The sequence below is a fragment of the Podarcis pityusensis genome (genome assembly GCF_964106645.2).
Source record: "Podarcis pityusensis genome assembly, chromosome: 4".
NCBI classification, from domain to species: domain Eukaryota; kingdom Metazoa; phylum Chordata; class Lepidosauria; order Squamata; family Lacertidae; genus Podarcis; species Podarcis pityusensis.
The window spans coordinates 38,304,079-38,320,098 of record NC_138027.1 but is presented as its reverse complement, the minus strand read 5'-3'; the positions used below and the strand labels follow the sequence as shown (position 1 = coordinate 38,320,098).

The 16,020-nt window shown below is 43.0% G+C and overlaps 1 protein-coding gene across 1 annotated transcript; it reads right to left on the bottom strand.

Annotated features, from left to right (window-relative positions):
* Window positions 1-4,103: 4,103 nt before the first annotated feature.
* On the bottom strand, window positions 4,104-14,662 carry ABHD10 (abhydrolase domain containing 10, depalmitoylase). The gene is made up of 5 exons (XM_081002766.1): window positions 14,494-14,662; window positions 7,608-7,791; window positions 7,278-7,389; window positions 5,979-6,116; window positions 4,104-4,809 (listed from the first exon to the last, which is right to left on the bottom strand). The coding sequence occupies exons 1-5, from the start codon at window positions 14,597-14,599 to the stop codon at window positions 4,474-4,476; spliced, it is 876 nt and encodes a 291-aa protein (XP_080858892.1). The 5' UTR covers window positions 14,600-14,662; the 3' UTR covers window positions 4,104-4,473.
* Between the last annotated feature and the right edge of the window lie 1,358 nt (window positions 14,663-16,020).

The window sequence follows — 16,020 nt, the reverse complement described above, 5'->3', positions numbered from 1 at the left end:
GTAGTTTTATGAAAAATTATTGTCCAATTTTGCTTCCCTGTCCTCTCCCCTTCCCCTGCTGTAGGTGTTCAGATTATGAAGCTGCAGGGAAGAACTATTGCTGATAATCTGCATATAGAATCTAAATCACTTTAGGATCTGAATTTTCTGAAGGAACTGATATATAGGAAAGCAACATACTATCAACATACTATCAGGAGGATAAGATTAGATCTACACCTTTGGAACATGGTGATTTGGTTACTCAGTAACATTTTATAGTGGAATAAGCAACCAGGGCTGCCTCAGTTTGCCACTGAACTTGCTTCCAAGATAAGTATGAAAAGCACAGCCATACTCCAGGCCCGTAGTAAGTGATCAGCTGACCTTTTTCTTACTATTGGTTCAATGGTCCAGTCATGAGCATTGCATATACACTACGAAGGACATTCCACTCCTTTACAGTCTGCACCAGAGTAAATTTTAGCATGGCTATTCGACTAATCCAGGAAACCTACTATGAAAAATGTAAGCATGTTGTAAGTCATGGAGGAAAGAAATTCAGAGGACAAAGTCCTGCAGTGGTTTAGCTGCTTGCGGAGTAAAACATCCCACTCAAAACTCTTTATAGATAAGCCATTCAGTTGTCTTGTTGGATAGTGTCATATATTGTATAAAAACACACTTCAGAACAGCATCTCTTTTTTATTACACTGGGCAACAATTTTTTACTTTTTGAATGTTGTCTAGATTTCTACAACTGATTTAGGGTATTTTTGCGCTGCTGAATCAGGAAATGGCATCCGTTTCTCTCCATCAGGTCAGATTTTTGTGCTATGCTGATTTGAAAAAAAATCAGATCTTGTGACAAAATCGATTACATTTTTGTGGCATTATCAGCTGATTTTTTTCAACACATATCATCCTAAATATGTTTTTAAGAGAAAAAAATGTTTTTCCAACAACAAATATTGATTACCTGATAGAAACATCAATTACTGTAAACTGAATGGTGGGCATTGATATAGGTAAGTACACGTAAATTGCATGTTGCTTCACCATTTTTCAAACTTCAGGGCTTGAAATTCCATTTCTTGGAACTCCTGGAATGCTCAGCGGCGGGGAGGTCTCTTTTCAGAGTCCAACAGTAGTCAGCCATCATGACTGCATCCCAGCGACCCTGATACCTGGTCTCCATCTCTTTCATGTCCTGTTGGAATCTCTCCCCCTGCTCGTCACTCATTGAACCCAGGTTCTCAGGAAACCGGTCCATATGTGAAAATAGGTAGTGCATCTTGACGTTCACGTTGCAGCCCAGGTTTCTGAAAGCAATCAGCATGTTGTTGACAAGTTCTGCGTAGTTTCTGGCCTTATTGTTGCCAAGAAAGTTCTTCACTACCAGAACAAATGCCTTCCACGCTTCCAGTTCCACTTCGTTCATTGAGTTTCTGAACTCTGGATCTCTGATGAGCTGACGAATTTGAGGACCGTCAAAGATGCCAGCTTTCAACTTCTCCATGGTCAATCCTGGAAAAGCCTGGCACAAGTAAGTGAAGCAGTCACCATCCTTGTCCAGAGCCTTGGTGAACTGCTTGATTAAGCCGAGCTTGATGTGCAGCGGTGGGAAGAGTATTCTGTCTCTGTCCACCAGAGGGTCGTTGATGATGTTCCTTTTTTTGCAAGGCACCAATTCCTCCCGCACAGGCCAGTCCTTCTTCGTGTAATGCTGAGCACGGTTCAATAACCAATTTTCTCCAGCACATACTTCACCCTTTCATAGTTCTCCTTCAGTGTACTCGAGTGAGCCAGGGGTTTTGATCCCCCAACTTTATGCTTTGCCGCACCAATTTATGGAAGATTTCGAGGTTTTATGACTTCAAACTGATCCCTTTTCGACATAATCACCCAGAACTATCAAACCTGAATACTTCTTGTCATTAAAATAATCATTTCCAATCAAAACAATTATTCGACATGGCATTTTACCCCCACCAACTTCTTCTAAAATGCTCCACACAAGCGTACATGTGAACAAAAATGTAAAAAAAGACATGTGGCCATAACTCAAAAACTTGACCTGATTGAGCAAAACCAATGTGATTTTTGGATTCAGTGCATCAGATTCGTCCTAAATCAGCTGAAAAAACGCAGACAACAAATTTGTTGTTGACCAGTGTTATTAAACGTACTGAATAATTGCATAAGAATGTTAATGAAGAGCTACTTTTTGTCATTACAGTTCAATTCAGGTTATAGTTTAGGCAGCATCATTTAATTCCTTTCAAAGCCCATTCGGTGGATTAATTTCTAGCACCTAAAACAAGTTTCTACTACACATGCACTTCCATATATATGGCATTTCTTTTAGTACAAATTTGAGATAACTGTTTTATCATTGACTTTCTATAGTATGGGACCATTCTGTATGCTCCAACCTCTCACCAGCACAAGCAGTTGTGGAGATACACAACAGCAAGATAGAAGAGACCAAGAGCTGATACTAAATCTACCCAAATTGAAAAAGGCAACTCTTCAATTGCATAAAAGGCTATGATAAAAGGCTTTTTCTTGTACCTCAGAAGTATTAACTGGCTGTAGCCAAATACAGAAATTATCAGCGACAATTCTCATATCAAGTACTCAGAAATAATAATAAATGTCCTCAGATGTACTTATGCAATATTCTTGATTACAGGAAGGTACAATGTCAACCAGAAAACTACAGGTGCACTACAAACTTATGCTTATGTTATTCGACAGGTTCAGACTCAGGTCACCCAGGCTTGTGTTGACATGTAGCATCACATTCTCAAGTTGCAAAACTACGTTTGCAACCTTGCAATTAAAGGCATCCTCCTCCCTAGAGATGTGAAATGCTGTGCTGCGAATCCTTAAGGTCTACCACTGAACTCCAATTGCTGAAGAGTCTCAGTGGGAATAGCACCTTCTGAGATGGTAGGGTTTCCACATGTAAGAACTTAATGTAAGATCTGGTTAAATGCTGCAAAAAAACCACAACATAATTTAGAACTTATTTCTTCCATATATTATTCAGTAAAAGTTTTACTTTTCTGCATTTCACACACTGGTTAGAATCCAGTGAAGCGGCCCTCCGTGTGCACAGGGAGCATATCCTTTGAAGAAATGCCATATAGTCAAGGCAATTCTACCTGCAATAACCAGCAACATGAACCAACCGTTAAGGTTTTTGATTATAACCAAGAATTACAACAGAATAGGTCATCCCACATTTGAACCATTAGTTGCATGATCTAGTAATACTGCCTTTCTGCTGCAGAAATGTGGCTTCAAGTATAAATCTTTTAATATTATAATGAACTTTATATAAAAAATTTTTTATTAGGAATGAATGATAAAAGACCTGCTTCCCCTCACCTAAGAAAGGGTATGTTGTGTAGTCAAAAACCAAGAACTGTGAGAAATGTTAACCTTAGGATTCAATGGTGAATGGCTTCCTCAAGACTACATGTCTAACAGTATTATTTAGTAACAATCTTATAACTAGCACAGAGCAATTCCTATAACAGAATTTTATTTGCAAACCAGGTCTTCTGTTTTGGAAAGCCTGACGATCTCACCACTGGCAAATGGAAGCACTGACAACCACAAGATCAGGCTTGTGAAATTACACAAAAGTCCACATTACAAATCTGATCTTCTTTGGCAGACTACCCACAGAAGTTTATCAAAAAGGAACAGCAATCTTTGACTTGTTTGCATGTACTAGGCCCTACACACAGTTGGAATCAAGCCCCACTCACTCTAATTTCCGGTTGTGTTTAGGCTTCTGAACGTGAAATTCCCCCAACACATGTTCCTTCTTTGGTGGAAAGATAATTGTTTTTGCTTTTCCTTTGGTGACTGAGTTAAAAAATAATAAGGAACAGTTCCAGTGGCATGTAACTCCTTTATAGGAAGTACATCAATAATTGAAACCCATTTTAAATAATTCAATATTAAGCATGCTTTCTCCTTACATTCTCTCTACACTATGAAAACCAGGTGCATTCATTCATGCTAGAAATAACAAACATTGCACATATATTTCAGGTACATTTCTAGAAAGTTTGACTTGTCAAGTTATATTTCACAACTCAAGTGGGAAAACTTTACAATGCATATTTATTTTTAAGGTGTACAAAAGGGTGAAAAAGTCACACCGTACTGCAAGTAGTAATCATTGGCACAAAAATACCTGGGTACAAAAATATAGGAAATGTATGTTGCATAAAAGGGTCAGTGGTGATTTGCATTGAGCAGAAGGGTTTAAACAGCAGCATTTTCTTCACATTATTATTTGTGCAAATGCATCATTAAGAATATTTACAAAAAAGAGAAGAAAACTAAGCAAGGAAACCATGGTAGGGCTCCAAGTGCATCTAGCTGACCAGTTACCCTCTGAAATGTCCTGCTGCCCTGACTGAGCAACAGGGCCCATGTAAACTTCCTCTGCCTCTCATTAGGGAATTCATGCTAAGTGCTGAGCTCCTCAATTAAGTCTTCCACTGTGTATATGATAAGTTTGATATCTTCCTTCTCTTTCATCCGATGGTGACCAGCTTTGCGGAGAATAATATCCACATCTGTGCTAACAACGCGTTCTGCAATCTTCATAGAAGTCTCCCACGGGACATCCTCATCTTTTATGCCATGGATAAGCCTCACAGGACATTTTATGGGAAGGGGGCTAGTTAACACACAGTGATTTTCTGCTTCCTGGATGAGTCCATATGGCACAGAATAAACCCCTTCTTCGTTGTGCTTGGTTGGCACCTTCCATTCACCTTTTTCTTCAATTTCCTTTTTTAACTAGGAATAAAAACATATATCTATCTATATATATATATCTATTACAAACTAAACTCACAAGGCAGGACTTGAAAGTCACTCTCCATCCTAAGGTGAGTTTCTCCAAGTGTTAACTGATATCAGCACCTCACCATCACATAATTATGGACTTGCATCATCAAAGGAACACCAAGAGTAGGAGAGGAAGTTCAAAACAAATCTTTTTCACAGCTGGGATAGGCCACATGTAAAGTAGTGCTTTTATCAAGTAAATAACTGTCACAAGCTCAACCTGCAGTTGTGTACTGGTTAAGAAAAAGGGCTACAAAAAACTAGGAAGGACAAAGCTTGATTCTGCTGTCAATGCACTATGAAGATTCTTCAGTTATCAATACATCCAAAAACCATTTTCAGGACTTGTCACACCAAGCACCAGCAGAAGAAATAAAACTCAAAGCAGAATATTCAAGTGAAGGTGCAAAGGACCAGATCTATTCTTAATAATTCCCACTGTGATCTAGTTGGGAAAGTTAACAAGTTACAATCTGCAACAGTTGGAAAGTGAACAAACCCAGATTCTTAGATAGGGTTTAGATAATGTTATTCATCAGCTTTATAGAGATGTTAAATAGCTTAGGAGAGCCTTGCTCAGTGGGTGGAGCCACAGCAATAGACCTCCCAGAAATAGCATCACTGATGCTAAAGTTGTGGCAACACAAACACACCGGCAGAGCCAATCTAATGTTGCTGCTGACATACCTGTGAACCCCAACCTCACTGTCAAATCCACTGCTGAAGCTCTGCCCCAATGAGCACTCCTTTAAGAGCCTGGGGGACACGATGGAACCCTGTAGGACCCTGTACTGTCAATGCCACAGGGCCAATCAGCTGTTGCCCAGTCATGTAAGTGACATTTCTCCACACACATGCTGTCTATAATAACAAAATCCTTTTAGGTAGTGAAGTAAAACGTACAAAAAAAGAGGGTCACTTAAGAAATTAGTGAAGGCATCTTAAAAATGTGAAGTGTTTATTTGACAATCCTCAAACGGCTTGCAAAAGTAGGAAGAATTGTTTTCTGTGCTTTTTCTGTCTGACATACACTGTGTACTCTTAAGACAGAACACTACTTCTACACCCAAAAAAAGAGTGCCTATTTCGATCAGGAAAGCTTTATTATTCCTCCTTACCTCTACAGGAAGCTGTTGATAAGTTGATACTAGATAGTCTGCCGCTGCAGCTACTCCAACTAGTGCAGCCACCTTCTCTGGACGAGCAATTGCAGCATGAAGCATCAACCATCCGCCCAAACTGGAACCAACTAAAATCTTAATGTGAGACCAGTATTCGTTAGTTTATTGCGAGCTCGTTAATCAACTGTGCCACCATAAACAAAAAGGGTCAGGAGATAAAGCCACTTTAAGTGCTATGAGGACTGTCCAAGAGAATATGAACACCAGTTGACATGGCAAGCACATTTGCAGTCTTGTACCTTCTGCACTTCAATCAGTACCTTGGGGGGGCTGTTATTACTTAGCATCGTTCTTGGGTGGTTTAAATATGTTGGCTCTATTGCTCTAAACATATTTTAAAATTTTATTTTAGAGCTGCGTAACACACATGCTTAAATATGCTTTCAAATGAACCTTTTAAAAAAGCAGTTTTACTCAATTGTCTCATGAACAACAATCATCCAGCAAATGTTATCAACCAGAAGCCAGATTCCCAGCAGCACTGTGGGAACGTGAGCGATATCCAGTTAGACTATGGGTAGGCAAACTAAGGCCCGGGGGCTGGATCCGGCCCAATTGCCTTCTAAATCCAGCCTGCAGATGGTCTGGGAATCAGTGTGCTTTTTACATGAGTAGAATGTGTCCTTTTATTTAAAATGCATCTCTGGGTTATTTGTGGGGCATAGGAATTCGTTCATTATTTCCCCCCCCAAAATATAGTCCAGCCCCCCACAAGGTCTGAGGGACAGTGGACCAGCCCCCTGCTGAAAAAGTTTGCTGACCCCTGAGTTAGACAGTTCCTCCAGTGCAAGGAGTTTTAGCTGTGCCATGCAACTTCCTGCTCTCTACTCGGGTGCTCCCTAAATCTGTTGCAGGGGTGCTCTCATCTCCCTGGGGCATATTTGTAAGGCATGCAGGGAGAGGGGAAACTCCTTGCGCTAGTGGAACTGTTTAGTTGCATATGTTTGCTTCTTTGAAAGTTACACAGGCTGAAAATGGAAACATATTCAACAACTTTTATTCACGAAAGAGGGCTTGGACTACATTCAGAGGGGCTGCCAACCTTTCCGGAACTGTGGGGATATTTAGGCACCACAAACCCTGCACAACCAATTCTACTGGCTACAGCAGAAACCTTTTTTTTTAAAAAGGGAGGGGGAGCTTAATTTCAGGAAGCAGAACACCACACTAGCAACCCCTGTACTTGTACCTGAGAGAAAATTTTATGCTAGGTTTAAAAATAAAGACATAGTCAACCTGTGGTCCTTGTGTAAGTTCATCCAATACCGCAAGTACATCCTTCCGCCACTTTCCCAATGTACATTCTTTAACATCGCCTTCTGAACTTCCACAGCCTCTATAGTCAAACCTGTGAAATTAGGCAAGAGAGGGATCTCAATAAAAGCATAGATTGCGCAAACGACACTCAACAGGGTCACAAAATGCAAAGTCTGGAAAACATTAACAATACAAAGAGTTGGAATACATTTCATTAACATTTACAGAAGGTTCAGAATAATAATAATTTATCAATGTAATTTATTGAACGGTGTTTGCATTTAATTAGCATATACTTCTAAGACATACCTTACAAAAGCGTGGCCCACTGATTTGCAGTAGTCTTCGAGTGCAAGTGCCTTGTTACCATTCATATTTGAAAGAAAACCTGAGAGGAAGACAACTCCAGGATTCTTGCCTTTTAGCTTGTGATAGGCTAGGTTTGGATTATCAGGACGGCTAAGAAAACTGTGTGAGGATTTTTGTCTGCAACCTAAACAGAAGACATTTCTAAGCCATGTATATTTTGCCTATTGACAGTATTGATACATATCATTTGCAAAAGCTAGAAGTGGTCTGAAGTCAGCTGGTGAACAGTCCTATCTGCAACTTTTCACTATAATTGTTTTCAAAGTAAAAAACAAAAACAAATCCAGAGACCAGAATGTGCAACACACATATCATATGCAAACATTGTCATCTATTGAGGTAGATAATCATAGAAATAAGAATCATATGAATGTTTTAAAATTATATCCATTGATTTGACAAACACTATACAACAAATTAACGCATATACAGAAAATAAACAAACCATTATTTTTTAAATTTACCTTCCGCACATCCATCAACATCAGGGTGGATTTGATTTAAATCACTAGTCAGAAAGACGATTTAAAATTTATTTATTTTTTATAGACAGACTCATTTTTACTGGTATACAGTGGTACCTCTGGATACGAACGGGATCCGTTCCGGAGCCCCGTTTGCATCCTGAAGCAAACACAACCAGCGTCTGTGTGTCGCGATTTGCCGCTTCCACGCATGACGTCATTTTGAACGTCTGCGGCGAAACCTGGAAGTAACACATTCTGTTACTTCTGGGTCGCTGTGGAGCGTAACCTGTTAACGCTCAACCTGAAGCAACTTCAACCTGAGGTATGACTGTAATCTTAATATTCACAACCAGAAGAATGTTCATTTTTGGAATAATAAATTTTCAGAGTAGTTTTTACAGTTATATCAAAAATTATTGATTTGGTTATACTATTAGAAATACATAGACATACAATTATGAAATTATGGTGAGGTTTAATAAGTTAACTGTTTATATTTGGACAGCTTTCCTGCTGTACTTTATTGGAAGGAGAAAAATAATCATTCCTCTAATTGTTACCATAAAGCACCAATGCTGCAGCAAGCAAAGGCTCTAGCAGCTCAGCCAGCTGCTTGTGGCTGGAAAGCCAGACAGGATGTTTGTGACTGTTGCCATGGGAACAAAGGGGCAGTCCATTCTGTACTGAGCACCGGATGTTAGCTCAGTGTGTGTGTGTGTCATATGACCCGTACTGGATGTACGTGGGAGGAGTTTTCTTCTTGCTGTTGTTGAGTGCAGACATGATTCTCTGTACTGATGTAAGAGGCAGAAATAAATGATGTAAATAGTTTTCTGTCTGCTTCTTTCCCCGTCCTGGGGACACCAAAGGGGAGAGAGGAAGAACGGTGTGTTCCTCTCATACATCTGAGAAGAATCGCCGGACCTCGCCTGCTTATCAGCAGAGGTTGGGAGACGCGGGGAGGTCGACAGGAATATCTGCCGGTGCCTGCTTGTGGCACATTCCTCTGACCCAGGCAGAATTCCAACAGTGGCAGCCTTCGGATGGTTACGATTCATCGGACATCTGCATGAGAGGCTGGTGGATTGTCCTCCTCTGCTCCAAGGAGGAAGAAAAGCGTCTGAAAGCAGCCAGAGGCTCCACAGACCGCTGGTGGAAAGAAGAGGTGTTTTCCAGAGCAACAAAGTTCAAGGTATGCTGCATTTCGGGCTAAAAGTGTGAACGCAGGAAGATTAATTCCCTGGTTCACGGAGCTGCGTTTCAAAGAAAACAAGAGCTCCGGGAGAAGAGGCCTGCAGCTTGAAGGCTGAAGCCTGCATTCCACAAATTTTTGTGGTAGATAAGAAGTCCTATTGAAATGCATTGTTGCTAGGTAACGGAAAGTTGGAAAGTTACTGGCAAAGGGGCTGGACTCTGAGTGTAAGCCTGGGAAAGCGAAACAAAACCAGAGAATGTTTTGGCTACAAGGTTTACGAGCTCTTGGAAGGGACTTTTCAATAGCAGCCTGAGTTTAGCTGCCAGGTGCAAAAAGCACAAACAATTTGCAGTTTGCTGCGTGAGAAAGGAAAAAACAACTGTTGGATTTTGCAGTTTGTTTGACATTGTGAGCTGGAGGCTTGGCTTCAAGATGGATGCCAAGAAAGGGGGAGGTTTGCCTTGCCCACCTCCCTTATCCAATGACAATTATTCATCTTGGTCTGTAAAGATGAAGGCCCTGCTGCAGAATCAGAGGCTTTTTGATGTAATTGAAAACCCCATCCCTGCAGCACCAACCAGAGGTTGGGAGTCACAGAATGTAAGGGCCAGGACTGCTATAATTCTGTGTGTCTCAGATGATCAGTTGGTGCATGTTCAGCATTTAGAACATGCGAAAGAGGTATGGGACACGCTGCGTACAACGCATCAGAGAGATGCTGGTTCTTCAGCGTTGCTGTATTTTGAGAAATTGACCAATCTGAGACTTGCGCCTGATGGAGATGTTCAAGCGCACCTGACAGAAATGAAGTTTCTGCGTCAACAGATGGTGGAACGCAATTTTCGTCTTCAGGAGGAAGTGTTTTGCTTCATGATGATAAACAGCCTTAGCCGCACCTACAAGGTTGTTGCCAGTCAGCTTGGTTCCCTACCGGCCGCGCAGCTGACCGCGGAGAGAGTTTGTGCTGTGGTCCTGAATGAACACGACAGACTTGCTGCACTGGAAGAAAAAGACAGGGGGAGGGAAGAACAGAGTTCTAATTCCCCCACTGCTGATGCTACTGGAGAGCATGGAGTAGCATTGAGTGCTGTCCGATGCTACAATTGTGGACAGACTGGGCATCTACAGCGAAACTGTAAGAAGCCGGCCAGTCAAGAGGAGCAAAGAGCAGCTCTACGAAGCCTGAGGCGTCAGGCAAAAGCCGTACCAAGTGCCAGGTGAAACCTGCAAAGGCTATGATGGCGAAAGGAACCACGCCAGATGTTGGGAACGCATTCATAATCGACACGGGCTGTACAAAACATTTGTGCCCGCAGAGGACTGTTTTCGACGTTGAAGAAGCAAAGCTTCACTGTGAAACAGGCCAACGGTCAGGAGTTGGAAGCGACTGGAATTGGGACTGTGTATCTTGAGAGTCTGAACTTGACTATAAATGATGTTTACCTGGTTCCAGAACTGAGATTTAATCTGCTGAGCGTGTCGCAGATTGCAAAGAAAGGACTGAAACTGTCCTATGATGCTAAAAGCTGCAAGATCTACAAAGATGGAGAACTGTTTCTTACTGCCAAAGAGAAAGATGGACTGTATTTGTTGACTTTTGATCAAAGTGATTACATGAAATGTAATTCTTTTGATGTTTCTAACGAAATCTCTCTTGCAGGGGTGACCAAGACCAGTGTGAGCACCAGGAAGGTGACTAAGACCAAGAAGGTCGACAGAGCATTTCAGCGGGTGTATGCTGATGTGATTGGTCCTCTAGAACCATCTAGAGGCGGTGCACGATTTTACCTTGTGTGTGTGGATTGTTTCACTAATTATTCTTGGGTTTATATGATGGAGAAACCGCAAGAAACTTTAGAAAAGTTTCAGGAATTTTGTGACAAGGTTAAAAATATGCATGATGCTAACATTGATTGTCTTTTCACAGATGACAAACAAGTTTTTCTGTTACAGAAGTTTCAGAAGTTCCTGGATGGAAAAGGGATAGACCACAAAGTGGCAGTTTCGCAAGAAGCGTGGAATAGGGGGGTCTGTGTAAAAGTGAACAAAGAATTGCAAAAGGGAATGAATGCGCAATTGCTGAGTTCACATTTGCCACATGAATATTGGGCCGAATCGCTAGCGTCCTATCTTCATGTGTGGCTGAGAAAAGTCTCAACAGAGTTGGGATGTTCTCCTTTTGAGAAGCTGTTCAAAAGAAAACCTTCTGTTGCCTATTTTAAGGTTTTCGGGTCTCATGTGAGAACAGAAGCTCCAGGTGGTGTAAAGAATGCCAGAGGCATTTTTGTGGGTTATGAAAAGGGTCTCTACAGAGTAATTTTGTCTGAATCTGGTCAGGTGATTCTCACAAAGTTCCTAGAGAGTGCTCCAAAGCAAGAGCGGGTAGTACAGACATTTCCCACAGGTGACGATTCTGATGATGATGATGATAATGAGTTTGATCTTATTGAGTTCAGTAGTACTGATGATGACAGCGATAGCTCAGACAGCTCAGTTGTCACAGTCATTGAGAGGAAATCTCACATAATGACTAGACCCTCAGAAGAGGAGGATGAACCATTGATTAAGCTTAGTACTGGTTCTCCAGAGAGTTCAGAGGCTGAACCAGAAAGCAGAGAAGAGCAGCAACTTTTACGTAGGTCTGAGAGAGCAACGAAGGGTGTACCACCCAAGAGGTATTCAAAGGAGTTTGCTAACCTTGCATATGTTGCTATTGTAAACGACCAAGGACAGATTGAAGCTGTGTCTGAGTCAGAGACAAAGGCACAACAGAGAGTTGTTAACCGAGGTAATGCGAAGTCACACAACCAGAGAGGTACATTGGTTAAACCAGTGGCGGGTAGTTCCAAGGGTGGAACTGAAACAACAGGGGGATGTTATAAATATAACAACTGTTTGTTTTCTTCTCTGGATGACGCTTTGCTCGCAGCACACATTGATACTTTAGGGGGAGTATGTTACCATAAAGCACCAATGCTGCAGCAAGCAAAGGCTCTAGCAGCTCAGCCAGCTGCTTGTGGCTGGAAAGCCAGACAGGATGTTTGTGACTGTTGCCATGGGAACAAAGGGGCAGTCCATTCTGTACTGAGCACCGGATGTTAGCTCAGTGTGTGTGTGTGTCATATGACCCGTACTGGATGTACGTGGGAGGAGTTTTCTTCTTGCTGTTGTTGAGTGCAGACATGATTCTCTGTACTGATGTAAGAGGCAGAAATAAATGATGTAAATAGTTTTCTGTCTGCTTCTTTCCCCGTCCTGGGGACACCAAAGGGGAGAGAGGAAGAACGGTGTGTTCCTCTCATACATCTGAGAAGAATCGCCGGACCTCGCCTGCTTATCAGCAGAGGTTGGGAGACGCGGGGAGGTCGACAGGAATATCTGCCGGTGCCTGCTTGTGGCACATTCCTCTGACCCAGGCAGAATTCCAACACTAATAACAATTTAAACAATTTATTTAAATAAAACAATAAAATTATAGCATATGTATCCATGCTGACCTTTAAAGCCCTAAATGGCCTCGGTCCAGTATACCTGAAGGAGTGTCTCCACCCCCTTCATTCAGCTGGGACACTGAGGTCCAGTGCCGAGGGCCTTCTGGCAGTTCCCTCACTGCAAGAAGCAAAGCTACAGGGAACCAGACAGAGGGCCTTCTTGGTAGTGGCGCCCGCCCTGTGGAAAGCCCTCCCATCAGGTGTCAAGGAAATAAACAACTATCTGACTTTTAGAAGACATCTGAAGGCAGCCCTGTTTAGGGAAGTTTTTAATGTGTGATGTTTTATTCTGTTTTTAATCTGTTGGCAGCCGCCCAGAGTGGCTTGGGAAACCCAACCAGATGGGCCGGGTACAAATAATAATAAGCAGGTCCGGGTCTTCTGGCCTGTGCTTCAAAATGAGACTACATGAGAAAAACCTTGTAACTTCAAACAAGCTTGCATCAGCTTTACGGTAGAGTGTGATTTCTTGGGCAGGAGGAAGGGAGGCTTAGTCTGCTCTTTCCAGGGACTCGCCTGTCTCTGCAAAAACAAAACAGTGCGGTGGGAAGTGGTGTGGCCACCTGTCCACACCATGCGCAACGCCAGTGCCCACACAGAAATGACACAAGAGTGTTTAATCCGGAGTGACAGAAGAACCCCATGGCCTTTCTTTAAAGCCTCATGGCTGCCAACTTCTCTTTCTCTTCCCACCTTTTTCTCACCACAAAGGCAGCCTTCGTAGTCCGCCTCTGGCTGGGCAGGCACGAGGCAATGATGGCTATCAATTCGGGTGGCATTTAAAAAAGGCCGAATTCATGGAGGAAAGGACCACTGGCGGCCACGATGGCTACTGCTTGTCAGGGTTAGGGTTAGGGACTGGAAGAATCCGTGACCAGAAAGAATAGGAATATCAAGAAGATTGGAAGAAATTTAAGGACTATTTGAATAAATATTGTAATATAAATAATTAGAAATGACTTGAAAGCACCAAAAAGGCCTAGGATTAAATTAGGATTTAATTGCAAGTAAATTGGATTTAGAACAGTAAGAAAAGAGAATAAGATAGTTAATTGCTGGATATAATTTTAGTTTAAGAATGATATTGGAGAGCTGTTACATGCAGATCTAATGAAATTCAGAAGGGAGGGATTTGAGGAAGTCAATTAACAATGTAAGAGAAATTAGGTTTTCAAGGAATATGTGTTTAAGATTTCTTTTTTTTAAATATTGTATTGTGTTTTCTTTTGTGTGTTTTCTTTTCCTTTTTTATGTTATATTTGTTGTAATTGTGGAAAATTTAATAAAAAATTTTTGGGGGGGAAACAAAAAACGATCGCTAATGTTTGGAGCCAGAGGCGCTTCTGAATCCTGCTTGCTGGCTTCCCTCCGGGGCACCTAGGTGGCCACCGAGAGAGAAGATGCCCGACTAGGCGGGCCATTGGCCTGACCCAGCAAGGACGCGGATGGGGGGGGGAGGGAATTGGCTGCCCGCCAGTTGTCGGACTACAACTCCCATGATCCTTCGCCACGGGGCTGAGGGGAGATGGAGTCCGACAACACCTGGAGCCACGCAGGAGCCTCGCCCGCGTGAAGCCTCGGAAGGAACCCACGGAAAGAAGAAAAAGAGGCGGCGGAGGAATGGCGCTTCCATCGCGCTACCGTCCGGCCGAGCCACGCCCCCTCGCACTTACCCGGCAGCTGAGGGAAGCCCACCAGCGCCGTCGCTCGAGCGGCCTCTGGGCCCCAGCAGCGGCGGCGGCGGCTCTCCCGCCACAGGACTCTCGCCGCCCCCGCCATCGCCCTCCAGCACAGACACGCGAGCGAGCGCCCTTTCCCCTCGGGCCGCTCGGCGAGGAAGCGAGCGCGCATGCGCATGGCCAGGTGGTGGTGGGTGGAGCCTGTCGGTTTTAGACTACGCATGCTCGGAAAACCCTCTAGGGTTCTGTGGGAAACGCGGGAAAGGTGAGGAGAGCCGCTGGGAAGTGGAAGCTGGGCTTGGAAGGAGGCAGGATTTTGCTGTCCGTCTTCATGACTGCTCGCAGTGAGAACCTTACGGGCGGGGTAAAAATGAACACTTGAGAGGGAATGGGAGGGAAGTTTGGGGTTGGGCTGGATGACCTTTGGGGTACCCTTTTGAAAACCAGTTCTATGGAAACTGCCGGTTGCTGCTTCCTCGCCGTCAAATTCCGGTGACACTAGTTACGGTGTATTAGATTGTCCCAAATAATAACACAATAACCGGCCTATTACGAAGCTGATGTAAACGTGTTTATTATATTTATTTTTTTGCTTTCCCCTCCCAGTCTCACCTCCCTATGGGGAATCTTATGCATGCCCCGAGGGTGGTTTAATTATTTTTAACTCATTTCCCTACGCTATGGACGGATGCTTTGGGGTTAGGGAGGGAAAAGTACACCTTTTCCCCAGAGCAGTATTGTTAGTCTGCACTGACTCAAAAGAGGCTCTTCAGGGATTTAGGCAGGGAAAATTCCCAGCCCTATGTGGCGATGCTGGGGATTGAACCTGTGAGCTTCTGTGTGAACTGCACAGCCTCTCCCCAGTTAGGGCGCAATTCCCCCACATTCGTGTTCAGACATCCAACTAATCCTTAGCCTTAGAAGCTGCACGTTGTAGGAGACTAGCTCAGGTTTGGGACTGGGGGTCTGGTGTAATATAAGGGTTTTGGAAGAAAGGCCGGCGTCTTGACTGCTGCCAGAGAGAGACCCCAGTCCTGCCTGGATGCTGCTCCACCCCATATGCTGCCAAGCATATGAGTGAATTCAGTATTAAATTTGAATTTATTAAGGAAACAACATATATGTTCAAATAGCTTTAAAATAAGAAATTTCAGTATTGTGAAAGACGCAGCTTTAAAAGATGTGTTGGAATTGATGTTAATGGAGTACAAACACGTAGCTGCTTAGTGTTATTATTGGAAAGCCTACAGAAAATCTATCTTTAGATACATTCTTTCAAATGATCATCACATTGGTTTATGTTTGCCACATACAATTAGGTCAGAGGTTTTCAACCTTTTTGAGTCCACGGCTCCCTTGACCAACTACTCTTTCTGTGGCACCCCTGTGGGCCTCAGGACCCCAGTTATGCAGTTATGCCACCCCTTGCCTGCAGAACTGGCAGCCCCTCAACCTTTTTGAACACCCTCCCTTGTGGAGTGTTCTCTCAGGCTCCTCTCCTTGAGAGTCCTTTGGGCAGCC